Genomic DNA, 17,798 nt, shown 5'->3' with positions numbered 1-17,798 from the left:
TTATCGTTTGCCATTGTTTTTCTGAATTTATGTAAATATTTATTTATGCATCACTTTTATGTGTATTTTATCTTCATGAAGTTTCTATTTATAATTGTATGTACTTTATGTCTGCTTCAAAATGATAAATATGTCCTTTTAATTTTGGTAAAATAAATCGTGACAGACAAAAAAATTGTTTTATTTTCCTCGAAAAGTTTGATAACTCTAGTTCTAACAAGGGTGACGGCGCCTGTCTGATATTGTTGAAGAAAGTCAAATTTTAAACAATCAAGGTAAGCAAATATGTTCACAATTAATGTCTGAACTCGATAGAATTCTGACTTAAGATTTTCTGTTGAAAGTCTGTAAAATCAAGGTAAGCAAATATGTTCACAATTAATGTCTGAATTCGATAGAAGATTTTATATCGAAAGTCTGTAACAAAACTTAAATTCGTAATGAAACATTCTATGGTGGGAAACCACAATAAATAAATAAAAAAAAAATCTGTTGTACTGTCATGTTACCAATACATCCATTAGCGACAGTAATATTAGCCTATTTCTCTCTGTTGCTTAAACTACACATTCTGAGAATTTTCTGAAGTTCGGTAGCCTCGACCTTCGTTTGAGTTCCGCCAACATAACATGACTGGTCCTTTTTCAACATGCAACTTATCCGCAGAATGTGTCACACAGTAAAAGAGTTGACACCTCGGTTACAACTATTGCTTCCGAACACCCATCACCCTCTCATAGCTGAATGACGTCACTTGCTATGCGTTCGAATCCCATGAATACGAAATCATTTCATCCTGTAGACTTCGTTTGGTTATACAATTATTCATAAATGTGTGCAATTATGAAATTTTATCATATAGACTTCCTTTATTTATATTTTTACCAGTATTCACAACTATGTACAATTATAAGATTATCGATAGCATTAGAAAACTACGGCTGTTCATTTTGAAGGAACTACAAATATTCATTTCTTTCATAACACCGCGAAGAGCGACCGAGTTTATAGTAACAGTCAGCAGGGACCTGAGTAACAGTTACCCAGACGCCCTCTCGCCAACACTACCAAATAACTGTCTCAACGCAAGTTCAAAAACTTCTGTCAAGCCCCCAGTGAAATTGTCAGGACCGACATATCATCCTTAGTTTCAGGAATTCATATGGGTCCCATTCGCATAACGGTCAGCAGCCCAGTTGACAGGAATAACTGTCCAGAAATCAAAGAAGGCATTTTCGTTTCGAGATGGTGGGCTGAATTTAAATGGGTCCTTGCATACGTGTAGGGAAGTGGTCATATCATATGCATGGGACATATTGGCAATCATATGTATGTGTATTACATCTGTGTTGAGTATATATATATATATATATATATATATATATATATATATATATATATATATATATATATATATATATATATATATATATATATATATATGTGTGTGTGTGTGTGTGTTAAGTACTGATAAATAGACCTTGGATAAATCACTAAAATATTAATTTAATTGGGAATTTATTTCAACAGTATATGACAATTCATATATATATATATATATATATATATATATATATATATATATATATATATATATATATATATATCTTCTTCTTTAACGTGCTTTCCTTTAAATAGTTTTTTTTGTATAAATCACTGATGCCTTCTTTTGAAGGACTGATTTGGCTTTTGGGTAGAATAGTCTCGATCGGCTACCCTGCCTGACATCGCTTAGACCCCGGTAGCGCATGTATATGAATTGTCATATACTGCTGAAATAAATTCCCAATTAAATTAATATTTTCAGTGATTTATCCAACGTCTATTTATCAGTACTTACACCACACACCTTATTGCAAATAGACCTTACGCAAACTAAAACCCAATTATGTAGAGTGAATACTCAATACTATGAAGGTTTTTCGACCGTTGAAAAAATTTGTAAACAAATAAGTTCATTAACTAAATTTTAACGAGAATACAATAAAACCTAAGAAACTAAAATGCTTCGAAAGCTTGGTGAGCCGAACGTTATTGTATAAGGCTGGCTAGATCACATGACTCGAGAATGGTGCAGAGTGGTACACTATAGACGCACTATAAAAGGACCAGCCTCATGAGGGCAGAATGATGACACGCGCACTGTCATATGACTAGCTAAATCTACAACAACAAAAGCGTTGTTTCAATCTTACTGTAGGTTCGCGTATGTGCTTCTTCTCATGTTTATGTCATGGTTTATTCGTTCATTTGTTTAAGTATGTGTGCATAATGTTTTCTTTATTATTATTGTTTAAGTCTTTACCGCTTCATTATTTTCTATTTGTCTGTTATGTCATTCGTTCATTTGTTCAGTCCTGATGATATGACAGGAATGCAGTTTGCCACTTTACATATTAATCTACCTGATGTTCTATTCCTGATATATATATATATATATATATATATATATATATATATATATATATATATATATATATAAATATATATATATATATATATATGTGTATGTGTGTGTGTGTGTGTGTGTGTGTGTGTGTGTGTGTATGTATGTGTGTGTGTGGAGGAGAATACGGAAATACATGTGAACAAATTACATTTCGTTTTATTTATTTTCAAACATTTCCAAAATGTATTAGAATTAACGATGTTCGTATTTTCACAAAGACAATTATATTAACTTATGTAAAAAAAAAAGGCTGTTCTTCGTAAAACTCTAAAAATTTATCCTGTCATTTACAGAATAAATATTTTGGCCTTAGCTAGCCAAAATATACACAAACAGACGTCGCAACATTACTTTTTACCGTCAGTAATTCGGACCCCACGTAACTTAATCACACAGTTCTGTTCACATAGTCAAGTAAAGCAGGAAAGCTTGATGACAGTTATCCCAGTCTAGACCATCTTTCGTCCCCAGGATATGCTGAAGAAGCACATTTCTCAAATTCGAATTACAGTTACAATATTGTCCTTAACTAAGCATTGATAATTGTTATCAAAGATTCCTTACAGGTCACCAGTTTATAATAAGACGAGAATTCCTTTCTTGAGATAAAGATAAAAAAATAGGTTAGTGCTATCTTTACTCCTGGCGAAATAAACTGGTTCTTATGTTATTATGTAACCGTGCTGGTACCTGTGGTCTCTTCGGGATAGCCCCTATAGTCGTCCAAGAGTCATTCAGTAAATTAAGACGTCTAACAACAAAATAAGCAATGTGTTATTGTTCACATTTATGTAGAATAAGCAATAAAGGCTAAAAAATACGTGTTGCTTGCTCTACCGTTATAAGCAGCCGAGTGATTTAAACAGCGTCGTCCTGAGTAATACTTGACACACCTGTTTACTTTTTTTTTTTTTAATGCACTGACGTTCATCTTTCAAAAAGATTCAGTTTAATGAAAAGTGAAACCAATTGCGTTTTGCAAGCCTATAGACTTATAGATTAAAAAAAGGAAAAACATGGGAGATACGGATTTTGGGGGAGGGGATATAGCAATGGAGCAATTTCTGATTCTCGACCGAATCAGCCTACCTCCCCTCTTGAAGTATCGGTTATTGGACTCTAGAAATCCAGCAATGAGGAAGGAATTCTAAATATCAGTTGTCGCTAAAAATAAGTTACTGAACCGGTCAGTCCTGGAACTGCTGGTTTCGACGAATAATGAAAAATGAGGCCGGCAGAGTGTACAGTAACTCAAACCTGTCAGTTTGGGTGGAAGGCAAATGTAATCTTCAGATTATGTCATCATTTTCTATTTTCATAACTTATTATTAAGGCTTTGGGATTGGCTCTAAGCAGAATGTTCGCTGTGGTATTCTTGTGGATTACTGATGGAAAATTTTCAGTTGTATTTTTTTCACTATTCATCGTAATAGTGTTTAAAGGTCAACTTGAATGCTTACGTACATGCAACGATCATATGACGTGAGGAAAAACAACTGATTTGCCTGTTCTATTTCCACGGCTAAGAAAAGGACTAACTATAATAGACAGACATAACAAGATGCCCATACAAGATCTTATATTAATGCATTGAGAGAAAGGATATTTCTTGCCGTGAAACCCACGGGACTTTCAGTTAATTTTCTTTTAAGTATAAATATTAACCAATTTCCAACCAGCTCTCTTTGTATAAAAATTCCTCTTTTGTGATTCCAATTTTGTTAATTCGGCTACTCTATTTCACCACAATCTAACATTGTAAATTTAAGCCTCGTATGATACCCCGATGCTATTTATTTTTCATCACAAAGCCACCAATTTTCTCTTCAGTTCCTTGGAATAGCCATTTTTTTCCTCCCCCACGATTAGCGTTTCCTGTGTCGTGTAGACCGATCCCAACAACTTAATGAAAATGTTCGAGAAAAATGTAAACATTCCGTTTTTTAAAGTCAACAGCTTCTATAATGCACCGGTTGGATCACGCATAAAGAATATGCTGTTTAGTATAACTACTTTATTTATACATGAATGTGAAAGATTTCCTTAGATTTCTAGCAAGAGTGTGGTGTCTGTGCAGGAGTAGGCGCATCTAATACTTTGCCAACAACTCGTTTCTAGATTTTTCCTGCGCGAGATTGCTTTAAATCTTTTAATACACAGTAGATTTCTCCACCTCATGAGATTCAGGTCTTTAATTTAAGCTTTATCGAATCATTTGCCGTCATCGTCTTCCCTGGTTTTTGCTCCATGACTATTTGTCATGCATTCTTACTTGACCGTTTGACTTAAAAAACAAGTTCTAGGTCATGAAAACCTATTAGAGCAAACAATTTGAAATCGTGACCCGCATGCAACGATAATCTCTCGAAGTCTTTATTCAGTCCTAGACCGGGGCTACATGCGGTACCTGTAATCTGATTGATGTTCCGTGGAATGCTTGACAATTTCCTATTCTTTCTCCTCACGCAAGCTGACTTTCCCTGCCAGAGGATGTGCAGCGAATACATTTTTTCTTTTCCTATTTTACCTTGCTGCTGGTAATCGTTGGATAGTCGGGTATCAGCAGTCACAAGTCTCGAGTAACTTTTGTGCCAGAAACTTTAAATTATCTACATCTACATACACGAGAGCTTTCTGTATTCTGTGTTACACCGGCTGTTGTTCCTTGAATAGTTTGCATACAATCCCTGTGCATTATTCCCCGAGTTACTTTTCAAAAACTACATAAAATTCATAGTTTCTCAGCATCAGTACACTTAAAGCTGAGATTTTCATTGAGAGCATCCCTTGAATTTCACAGCTGTTTCAATCAACATAAAACAACATTGAGGGAAATATAGGTTTGTAGGTTTATGTACTTGTACTACACTAAATTACATTGCTTCCGAACGTTATGGAGGAAATATGACTCCTGAATAGTACGCAAGTTTGGTAAGACGGCATTTATAGACCCATCGTTAGCCGTGATCGTAGGAAGTCAAGTTGGCTGCTTTGGCAACTGCAGATGAGAGGAAGGAGAATTAGACCTATAAATGATTTTTTTTTTCTTTCAAACCTTCTTATATAGTACTGACCCGAAAAAACGCACAGTTTACGATGTATTAGGCGAACTGGCGAGGAATCAATATCTGTTTCGGCGTGGCTACATTGCCCCATTCTTATTGGCCTAAACTTTGTCACTAAAGGAGATGGCTCCACTTATGAGGGACCAGGATAAGACCAAAGCAACTAATGGTCTCCGCCTATCTTACCCGCGTATGCACATCGAAGACTCCAGTGAGGCTTTCGTAGACTTGTAAGTCACAATAGACGGTGCTACTGTTCTTGTGTATATTTTCATGGAAAAACTGAGACTATCTCGGAAGTCTGATGCTAACACTACGTGGTCAAATGAATACCCCGAGGGACAAATAATTATGGATACTGATACAAAACACTTTACCTTTAAAATTATAACAAGGTGAAAGAGACTCTAATAAATTATAGCAAGAAAAAATAAAAATGCAAAGGTGAGGAATATTAGATAAAGTAAGATAAAAAAGAAAAAAAAATGAAAATTAAGATCGTAACTTCCAAATTGAAGACAGAGAGCTGCAACACAGGGTTGAGTAAAGTAATGACATTTCAAGGACTGAAAGTCTATATTGATATTAATTAATCTAAAATACTGCTTTAGCGTTAAGTTAGCCTTTTCGTTGAAGTGAATGCATATATATATATATATATATATATATATATATATATATATATATATATATATATATATATATATATATATGTGTGTGTGTGTGTGTGTGTGTGTGTGTGTGTGCAAATTTCTGTTGAGTTCTATGGCTTTTTGATTGTTGATTAACTTCTTATTAGTTTGACAATATTTTCTGAATCTTCTACGTTCTTCCAAATTCAGGTGATGGACAAAAAAACGAAGATTAACTCTTTGTTCTATTTACTAGAAACACAACACCACAGCTGTTCCGTCACTCGTCGTGACCTCTTCAAAGTGTATGATCTGGACTGTTGTTGCTCTTTTTATTAAGCTGGCCTTATGCCAGCACAGGCTCTTGCTCATAGAGCAGCCCGTAAGATAATCTGGACATAGCGTCCTGTTGTTCTGTTACAGTGTGCGGACGGATACGTAGCGCCCAAAACAATAATAATACAATAAATCATTATAATAACAATAAGTACAAAATAAACAATTTTAATTAATTTACAGTTATAAAAGCTACAATACAATAAAATTTATAATAAAAACATAATTTAATTTGTGAAAAGTAATGAAAGCAAAATCACGCGTTCTGGTGGCAACAAGCAAAACAATTGGAAATGCAGGTATACGGATTGCTTTGGGTTGTGGGTTGGGGGGAGGAGAGAGAAAGCGTGTGATTTAAAAGGTGTTGCTGAAGTTGCTATGGTTGTTCCTTACGTTAGCGTTGTATGTTGTAGGGCGTCTGATAGATGGGAGTGATCTTTCCGCTTCTAGTTCAATGTAGGTTTATGTAATAAAATGCAAACAGATTCCGCTTGTTAATCTATGTTCTTCAGTTCTTCATTGTCGGGGTGGGTAGAGCTCTCGGCTAGCACGCTGTTGGCCCAGCGTTCGACTCTCCGCATGCAATGAAGAATTAGAGAAATTTATTTCTGATGATAGAAATTCATTTATCGTCATAATGTGGTTCGGATTCCACAAGAAGCTGTAGGTCCCGTTGCTAGGTAACCAGTTGGTCCTTAGCCACGTTAAATAAATCTAATCCTTCGGGCCAGCCCTAGGAGAGCAGTTAATCAGCTCAGTTGTCTGGTTAAACTAAGGTATGCTCAAGATGATATCTGTATTCATTTGTGTCGTAGGTTCGCGGTTGTGGAGAATACAGATATCATCTACACAGATCATAGCCGCCTTAGATTGCTCAAAGCAGAATCTGCTTGCATTTTATTACATAAACTTGCATTGAACAGACAACTACTAAGGGATTCAGAGCCGATGAAACACTGCTTTTCGGCAATACCTTTTTATCAAAGGCATAAAGGTGGAAGTTGGCAAGTGTATATTTTATAACCGTACCTAATTTTTGCAAGTATTATTTAGTACCTAAGTTTAATAGTTCTGGTACTTGTCAGAGTAAAAGTGTGTTTCCTATGCCAGAGCCATCGGAAATATCACTCCCATCTAGCAGACGCCCTACAACATACAAAGCTAACATAAACAACCATAACAGCGGCAGAAACACCTTTTCAATCGCACGCTTTCTCTCTCCTCGCCCCCCCCCCCAGAACACCTTTCCACTCCTCCCATCCCCGCAATCGGTATACCTGCATTTCCATTTGCTTTGTTTGTTGCCGCCAGAACACGTGATTTTGCTCTCATTATTTTTCACACAGTAAATTATGTTTTTATTATAAATTTTATTGTATTGGAGCTTTTATAACTGTAAATAAATTAAAATTGTTTATTTTGTACTTATTGTTATTATAATGATTTACTGTATTATTATTGTTTTATACGCTACATATCCGTCCGCACACTGTAACAAAACAACAAGGCCAGCCAAATCTGAATTTACGGGCTGCACTAGAAGCAAGAGCCCGTGCTGGCACAAGGCCAGCTAAATCTAAAACAACAACAAATCTGAAACAACAACAACAACATGTCCAGTTTATACACTTTGAAGAGGTCACGACGAGTGACGGAACAGCTGTGGTGTTGTGTTTCTAGTAAATGGAACAGAGAGTTAATCTTCGGGGTTTTTTTTTTTTTGTCCATCAGCTGAATTTGAAAGAACGTAGAAGATTCAGAAAATATTGTCAAACTAATAAGAAGTTGATCAACAATCAAAAAGCCATAGAACTCAACGAAATTTGCATGCAAGAAAACTTTGCCCCAAAAGCATATATATGTATGTATATATATATATATATATATATATATATATATATATATATATATATATATATATATATATATATATATATATATATATATATATATATATATGTGTGTGTGTGTGTTTGTGTAAGTTTAATATAAATATTTATCTTTTATAACTATCTTAACTATCATAACATTACTGTGCATATTACAAAGGTGCATTAAATATCCTGATGCCTCAAACACAGTAGTCGATATGGTAGTGGTAGCTATTTCTGTAAATTTTTTTGCATAAAATTGTGTTCTTGTAGTTGTTTGTAAAATATTGTATTATATATATATATATATATATATATATATATATATATATATATATATATATATATATATATATTAAATTAAAGTTTTGTATTTATGTGATAATCTTACATTACAGATGTATCACTATTTATTACTCCTTCTCATGTATTACACCTTACAGGTACTAAAAGGGAACTCAGTGAAGGATGTACAAGTAATGTGTACATAACACGCACCTCTTGTACCGTTACTCTTCTCAGATGTTCTACGTTTGCATCTTATGTATTTTTTGCTTTTTATAATATCTGTAAAAACTTGCAAACTAAGTAGGTTTTATGTAAAAGTGATGGTCGGATGTACATAACAGTTGTTTTAGACTACTAACCTGGTCCAAAGTCCGGGTTTATATGCATCAGTTATAACTTGTGTATTTCTGAGTTTTGTTGCTTATGGTGTGTCCTTTTGCTTGAATACATAGCTACCTTGCCTCTTGCAATTTCGCTGTTTTTTTTCGTTGTTCATCATAGACATAATGTAGAATCATTCTGGGATTTTTTTCTTTTATTGTACAGAGTAGCCCACATTATTAGTCAAATCTACACTACTATAGCGCCTAGGAAAAAGAAAATTCCTTAATTTTTTCGTGACGAATCCCTCTTTGATTGACCTCTGACCTCTTGGACTATAAATACTCTTGATTCTTTCAGAAAATCGCTCTCAAACCTTACAGTGACTGAAAATTTCTATCGATACAGTATCAGTATAAATTATTATAATTATTCGTTTATGAATGAGCATCACAAACATTTGTAATTTAATGCCCTCTTGGACTATGAGTAATCTAGATTCTTTTATAAAATTGATCTCAAACCTTACAGTGACTAAAAATTTCTATCGAGCCAAGCATTAATATAAATTTATGGTGCGTTTGTGAATGAAGGTTACTTATGTTGTAATTGTGACTGAACATCACACATATGTATGTTATTTTAATACCTAAGATGTTCTCTTAACAAAATCCATCGCCAAATGAAGAAATAAATGAAGATATGTAGAACTAGGCTTTGAAGTGATAAGCGTTTCCAAAGCGTGAAGAAATCGAGGAGTTAAGAGGACATTGCGGGCATTAAAGTTGCAGATGTATCTGATAAAATGTGACCAGTAGATTATAGTCTATATATATATATATATATATGAATATATATATATATATATATATATATATATATATATATATATATATATATATATATACATATATATATATATATATATATATATATATATATATATATATACTGTATATATATATACGTGTGTATGAATGTATAATGCACATACACATATATATATACATATATATACTGTATATATATTGTATGTATAATCTACTGCTCACATTTTATCAGATACATCTGTAACTTTAATGCCCGCAATGTCCTCTTAACTCCTCGATTTCTTCACGCTTTGGAAACGCTTATCACTTCAAAGCCTAGTTCTGCATATCTTCATCACACACACACACACACACACACATATATATATATATATATATATATATATATATATATATATATATATATATATATATATATATATATATATATATATATATATATATACTGTACTGTAAAGTTCATTCATAAACATAAATTTATATTAATACTTGGTTCTGATAGAAGTTTTCAGTCACTCTCAGCTTTCAGATCGATTTTATAAAAGAATCTAGAGTATTCATAGTCCAAGTGGGCATTAAAATTACATATACTTGTGATAATCATTCATAAACACATAATTATAATTTATATTGATACTGTGTCGATTGAAATTTTCAGTCACTGTAAGGTTTGAGAACGATTTTCTGAAAGAATCTAAACTATTTATGGTCCAAGAGGTCAAAGGTCAATCAAAGAGGGATTCGTCATGAAAAAATTAAGGATTTTTCTTTTCCCAAGGCGTAGATTTGACTATTAATGTCAACTACTGCGTACAACAAAAGAAAAATCCCAGAATGTGACTGCATTATTATGTCTAAGATGAATTGAGTCTGCGGGTCTCGCAGAGCGATTTCGGTGGATCGGGACAATATAATAAAAACAAGTAAACAGTAACAGTATAAATCAATCGAGGTCAAAGTTCAATCAAAACGAGACTCAGCTGGTGAGGAAGCACTTTTGTTTTTAGCGCCAAGTGACGTCACACGGTTATGGCCTTCGGTGAACCATACGCTGCCAGTCCCACTGTAAACAAACAAGATGGGAACAATGCTTGCGGATTCTTCATACTGTCGCCTCTGCGCCACGGAATCCGACGTAGGATACACCATCTTCGACGACAGCGAAGAAAAGGCGTCCCTGGCCATTTTGATCAACAAATATCTGCCCATAAAGGTATAGGCCTAGTGCAACATTGCTCTCTCCCTCCCCGTTGCAGTTTCTCGGTTGATTATCGGAGTCAAATCAGACCTTTAATTGAAATTTTATCATTATTCTTTTTCTGCGTTGCCCTCCGTGTCTTATGCCTCTGTATGTAGGAGAAAGTTATTATTCATTCAGGCAGCGTTTGCAATTTTTCGTATATATGAAGATAATAATGAAGAGAATAAAATGGCGGAAGTTGTTGTTTTGGTGGAGTAGTTGCCAATTTGTGATTTTTTTATCTGCCGTCCAATGCGGGGTAAACAAATAAGTTTAAGAGTTCTCACGTCCTGAAACTTTTCTATGAATGAGAAACTAAGGTCCTTTTTATATTAAATTGTATCCCGTCGGCCTATTTTCAACTGGCAATCCGTGAATAGTCGTGGCAGTTTGCCATTCATTAAGCAGAGCTGTTCATGCCTTGTCCCATTACCTCGAGCATCGGCCTAATCGTAAATCACGTAGGCCTAGTCAGCTTGCTGAAAATATATGCGGTGAAAGTAGAATCCCTTATTTTAAGATAAGGTAATCCAAATATTCGCAAAGTAAATGCTGCGTAAGGAATATGAGAACTTCCTTATAAGGATGCAATTAGCCTAATGTTAGCCAGGGCTTAGGCCTATCTTAGACTACCGTGTTACCCCATGCACTACCCACGATTTGTTCTAGGGTGTTCAGGGAACCGTTGTTAATATGCTTACTTTGAACAACAGTTAACTCTTTTGGAATATATCTTGGTCAATGTAAAAGATTCTGCAATTTACCTATAACTGATAATAGCTTAGGCCTATGCAATTCCAGAGTATGTCCATAGCCAAATTGGATAGCCTGTTTATTTCAGTTTAACTCCTCCCAAGAATCTGCTTTAAAAATCCTAATTAATTTCATGTTAAATAATAGTAAAAACTCAGGGTATTACAATAATACACATTCCAGTTAAATAGTTTTCTAAATATAATAATCATTAGGCCTAAGCCTGTAGGCTATGGTACCTTGATTTCTCACCAAGTAGGCCTCATGAACCGAATAGATTTCCAATCACTTATGTCGTGTTTTATGCATTCGTAACAATTGCTGCTGGGGAAAACCACTGTTTTTTGTGTTCCCCAGACCCTTGTGTGGACTAGACCTATAGGAATTATGAGAATCTGGGGGGAAACTATAAACAAGGGCAATGGAGCAACAGGAATAATATAAAATGCTTAATTCACAAGACAGGACAAGAAAAATATCTAGATCAGGTCTAAATTTAGTATATCTCAAAACACAATGTAAAGCACACTTCTTAACCTAACTGAGCCTTAGCTAGGGCACTGGGTCTTATTAAAACCGCCCCCCCCCAACCTAGCCTGACCAAGAATGCTGTAAGTTATACCACGGAGTAAAATATAGGGACGCTTCCTGTTCTTACCTTCCATAATCTAACTTAACCTGTGGTGCTTTGTCCTGGCTGATTAGGGTTCTTGTCCCCTTAACCCCCCCCCCCTTCCCAACCTGACCTAATGCCATTACTCATTAAAATGAAATGTAGGAGTATAACCCCAGTGCAACCTTGTACTCGGGGTAACTCGCAGAGTGGTCCACCCCCGCCATTCTTAGGATATCGGCATTCCTACCATTAGCATGTTCCTTACCTTGAGTTTGAGAGCTACGGCTAGAAATCATACACGTGTTCCAGCTCTCCAAATACGTGTAGTTTCGGATAGCAAAAGTTTGCTTTTGCCGAAATGAGATATTTTTAATGGGCATTGATGATTATTTAAGTTTGGAGAAGGCTTGTTATTGTGACTCCTTATGCCTGTATCCTAAATTAGGTTAATTAGCTTTTCTTAGGATGGTGATCTAGGGAACACCCCCCCCTTCCACTCACACACACATCAAAGTAGGGATTCACAGCTTAGGTTATTTAGATAATTGGAAAGCTACCTAACTAAGATAAGTATTTAAGCAGCAGCTCAGACATGTATCATTCACAGTTTATGTGACAATGCCCATCGCAGAAATTATAAACCGTAGCCTAATAGTGCAATTACTAATTAAAGTATAAGTATTCACTCATATGGAACAAGCCAAGGCCATGAACTATCTAGCAGTACTCCAGAGAACAGAGATAACATAATTGAGAACAAGAGATAAAAACAGTATTATAGTGAAAAAACAATATGCATATAGAAAATGAGGGCAAAAAAGGTTCATAAAAACTTAATAATGTACTCAGTATAGGTTACTTGCTTGAAAGTGAAAAAGGTTAAGATCATTTTCCACAGTGCACTGTAGGTAAGGTGCTTTGTGGCCAAATGTTATGATTAATTTATTCATTCATTTTCAAGGAAGGAATTGGTGAAAGAAGAAGTGATTGAAGTCGTGGAAATGATAGTTGCTAGGAAGCTAGGGGAAAGAGTTTTATACTTGGTTTTGAATACCAGGATAAAGATGTACGTAATTCTTCTGTTCCTGTACCAAATCTGAGAGAAGTTTGGCAGTTTTGAATTGCAGAGGATTTTGTGTATTTAAATCATAAAATGCTGTTTATTTTCTAGATACGTAAGTTAACCTTGTGGATCAGAAGTAGAAAGATTTTTTTCAAGAAGTAAGGTACCATACTTGAGATAAGTCCATAGAATTTGATGAGTAACAAAAGCAAAGACTGCAAAGGTGGAAGATTAGTTTTCAGTCATACTGTACATTACATACAGTAGATAAGAGATTCAGGATGTAATAAGTTGTAAGCTATAGATGTACTGATGTTCCATTAAACACAACCCTTACATTTGAAACTAGCTAATCACAAGGAAAGAGTATAATTAGAAATATGGAAAGGGTTTTGGGAAATATCTCCGCGAAATTGGTTTTATAGAAGAGAAGCCGAGTGTTTTCCCATAAAATCAAGGTAAGCAAATGAAATTTTTTTAATTGAATGGAGAAAGAATTAAATCATAGCAAGTCTATGTGAAAGGTCACAAGTCAGAACCAAAATAAACTACCTGATATGGCCATGTTCTCTTGAGTGCTGGTTGGTTGATTGCATAGAGATTCTTAGCTTCTCTCAGTGCTAGGGATACCATGTACTTAATAACTTTTGCTGTTTCAAAATAAAAGAAAGTTGTGGTGTGATGTATTCAATGTAGTCAGATTTTGTTGGAGCAGAGGAAGATTGGTGATTATGGTGCCAAGCTGTTAGCAGCACCGGTATGAATGGGCAGATGACTATGATTAGAGTGAATTCAAATGTAGTGTCAATGGGTGGTTGATGTATTGGGCACCCTATTTCTCAAAATATACTTTTGAGATTTTCATGCTTTAACTTTTCATTTTTTCTACTCAGGTTGTTGACAATGGCCAGTTACCCATACGAATCTGCGAGCGATGCCACATGGGTGTGGCTGCTACGGTGGATCTCATTGACAGAATGGTGGAAGGACAACAGAAATTGAGATCTTTATTAATGGTGATTCAATTTTGTCTTTCTCTGTGTAAATCTTACATAATAATTCCTGTATTTTTTTCAAATCAATGTATGATTGTAACAGGCAGGTTAGAACTGAGTTTTGATAAACTGATAAGTTATGAAAGACACCATCAACAGTGGGTAATGTTACATGTGTGTGTGTGTGTGTGTGTGTGTTTGTACAGAAAGATGTTGCCAACCTTCAGACCTATAGAGTGCCTCAGTTCCTTTGATAGCATCATCACTTATTCTTGAGAGAAGTATTCTTTGTTTTGATAGTGTATTGTACTTTGTGAGACTTTATCTAACAGTTCTTCAAAAAAAAATATAGGCATACCTTATTTCTTTGTCTTTTAGATGTAAAAGCCTTCTTTTATTTATTATTTTATTATCTCTGCTATTAAATATGTTTCTGAAATATCTGCATAGTACTTTCAGTGTGTGGTGGTATGGTTAGTTGTCCAGAGACACTGTAATAGACACCCTGTTGGTCTGTTGAATTTTAGTCTTTTCATTTGAGAATTACTATTTTAAAAACAATTTTTCACAATTTTAATTTTTAGGCAGAAGAGCAACCTGCAAGTGTCCAGTCGACTCTTATTGACATACAGGGGGACTCTGATGATATCCCAATGGATGATTTGGCCAAAGGTAATAAAGTTTATAAAGTTAAAATCATAAACTTTTTTTTTAGATATTGAATTTAGCCTAGTTTTGTGCCTTTATACAATGAAACATCAAGTTAAAGACAATTACTTTTTATTCAGTGTATGCTAGAGATTATGCTTTATATATAAACCTTGTTGTCTCAAAACTGTAGAATATCGTAGGTTCTGTTTCTCCCCAGGGACTGAGGTGTCAAAAGTATTTGCTGAGAATCATCCAATGAGCATTGCAGTAGATGGGCCTCCCCCGAAGAGAAAGCGAGGAAGACCGAGGAAAGGTGAAGTAAGTATGGGATATCTTCCCTCTGTTAGCATTATTTTTGGCAATTCTTGTATTAAAACACCTATATATAAACCATTATAGGTAAAGGTCTTATAAATAGTCTGTATATCTCATATATCTTTCATAGATTAAGATGGACATCTTGTGGGAAAATGGCAGAAGTTTGAAAAAGCAAAAAATTATGAAATTTCTCGGTATTACATTGGACAACGTGAATATGAAGTATTCCATCAAAAGTCACTGTAGCTTAGTAGTTTTGGTCTTTAAAATATATATAGTTGTTTTTAAGATTATAATTTTATGGATGTTTTATATACCACATTTAATAGGCTTTTTTTTCTAGGGACCCTCAAAACCAAAGGTGAAAGTTGAAGAAGTAATCGAGGAAAGACTGTCGGGTATGCCTCGTAGATCCAGTAGGAAAGCGAGCTTGCCTACCAGGTAAGTTGTCCTGTATATGTGTTGTTTAGTGATGTATTTTTCACTGGTTTTCACAGGTTTGGGAACTTAATTTTATATTTTCAAAATATTGTATAATTGTCCATCCATATTCACAATGATTAGGAATGCCAGTCCCTCAAAAATATGAAAATCTGCAAATTAACTCTTGTCTCCAAGAATGGGGCATTCAACCAGCACTTAGGCTAGCCTAGGCTAGGCAGCTAGCACTTAGTGGTTTTGCTGCTGGTTAACTGAATTCAGAACACCTCAGATTGTATTAGTAATAAATAACAATAGTTATCTTGAACAAAAGTATAAGATAACAGTATAATTTATTTGCTTTTTCTTCATACTAGATATGGTCAAAACCATGACATAAAACCCTCAGCACTACCAGCCAACACATTAAGTACAGTTTACAAATCCCTTTGTTCTGCAGTACCAAACAGCATGAACAGTTTAATTTCTTGTGTCTTTAGCAATGTTTCTGATTTTAATGCAAGTTTTCAAATGTTTGTCTTCTCCAGTTTTGTTGTTATTTATGGTGTTATGAATAAATAATTAAAAATATAGTATAAAAAATGCTTGCTAATACAGAAAGAAATTGGTAGACAGATAAGAGATTCAAGGTTAGTCTAGCACTGATTAATATTGTGTACGGAAATTGATGTAGCTTACAATGGTAATAAATTTGTTATACTTACAAAAGTCAGTGAAACAAATACAGCATCAGAAATTAACTTTTCACAGAGAGAAAGAGAAAGAATTCTAAGCTAGGCAAATGCAAAAGCTCTGAAATCAATTTTTTAAGTTCATGTAGCCTATAACATGCTAAAGGACAGTGTGGCTGAGATCTTTGGACATAGGTTGTAAGGATTACAGAAAATAAATTTTTGTCTGCAGGACCCAGATACATAACTATGTTGAAGTAGTATATCTTTATTAGGATTAAAATTAGGGTATCAGTAATATTCAATGAGAGAGAGAAAGATTACAGTAGTAGGATTAAAATTAGTTTATTGGTAATATGCAGTAGGGGAGAGAGAGAGAGAGAGAGAGAGAGAGAGAGAGAGAGAGAGAGAGAGAGAGAGAAATTGTAAGCTAGTGCATAGGCAGAGCAACAAGAGATTTTTGGTAAAATTATGCAAGTTTTTGTGTTTTCATCTCTCTTATTTTATTGTATACTACCATAAATTTCATTTTATAAAATTAAGACTGTTGAAGATATTTGTCAATATATAGCCATATTGAAACCCACAAATATTGAGGGGCAAATGTACAGGTAAACTTTATATACAGTACTGGAATTAGAGGTGGGATAACAGCTGCAAATAGATAAAGGAAAGCTGTAATCTTTTAAGTAAATATCTATTTTAAGTAAATATATATTTATCTCAAGATAAAATTTGTTCCTCAAAGTTAGTATTGTTATTATTATTGTTTGTATTGTTGCAATGATATTAATATTGTTATGATTATTTTGTACCAATGTGAATACAAATTGATGCCTTTTAAGTGGAGAAAATCTTTGTGTAGGTGAAAAGGACACTTCGTTTCATTAAGATATTTAAAGGTCAGGGTCATATCTAAGAGTTCAAAAGTCAGACAAGATTTTAACTTTGTCCAAAACTTGTAATTAGGCTATACAAGATAGCATCTTTATATTTGGCAGTCATACTACACTCATGATGTCAGTACTATGTGGAGTAAGGTCACGGTCTAAATTAGAGGTTAGTTTGAAGTTTGACACCCTGATGGCAGTGTGTTTCACAGAGACATCTTGTTATTTCATGCCAGAATGTGTATGACAAGGAATCTCTTAATTTTTTTATAGTAGGCTCTTTTTAATATAATATTAAGCTTACACTTACATTACTGTATGCAAAAAGATTCTAGTAAGACAATGTGTGTCACTTTTTGCATATGCTG

The 17,798-nt window shown here is 34.3% G+C and overlaps 1 protein-coding gene across 2 annotated transcripts in view; it reads left to right on the top strand.

Moving 5' to 3' along the window:
- Nucleotides 1–10,787: 10,787 nt before the first annotated feature.
- Nucleotides 10,788–17,798, top strand: part of LOC136834958 (zinc finger protein 596-like) — a 30,387-nt gene continuing 23,376 nt past the window's right edge. The window contains exons 1-5 of one of the 2 annotated variants that reach the window (XM_067097854.1): nucleotides 10,788–11,005; nucleotides 14,358–14,480; nucleotides 15,044–15,131; nucleotides 15,328–15,428; nucleotides 15,772–15,869. In XM_067097854.1, the coding sequence (XP_066953955.1) occupies nucleotides 10,871–11,005; nucleotides 14,358–14,480; nucleotides 15,044–15,131; nucleotides 15,328–15,428; nucleotides 15,772–15,869 (545 nt within the window). In that variant the 5' untranslated portion in view covers nucleotides 10,788–10,870. Of the gene's footprint in view, nucleotides 11,006–13,818; nucleotides 13,923–14,357; nucleotides 14,481–15,043; nucleotides 15,132–15,327; nucleotides 15,429–15,771; nucleotides 15,870–17,798 lie in introns of those variants that run through there. The other variant, XM_067097855.1, reaches the window with a different exon arrangement.

Source organism: Macrobrachium rosenbergii, chromosome 54, assembly GCF_040412425.1.
Source record: "Macrobrachium rosenbergii isolate ZJJX-2024 chromosome 54, ASM4041242v1, whole genome shotgun sequence".
NCBI classification, from domain to species: domain Eukaryota; kingdom Metazoa; phylum Arthropoda; class Malacostraca; order Decapoda; family Palaemonidae; genus Macrobrachium; species Macrobrachium rosenbergii.
This window is presented reverse-complemented; position numbering and strand designations above follow the sequence as displayed.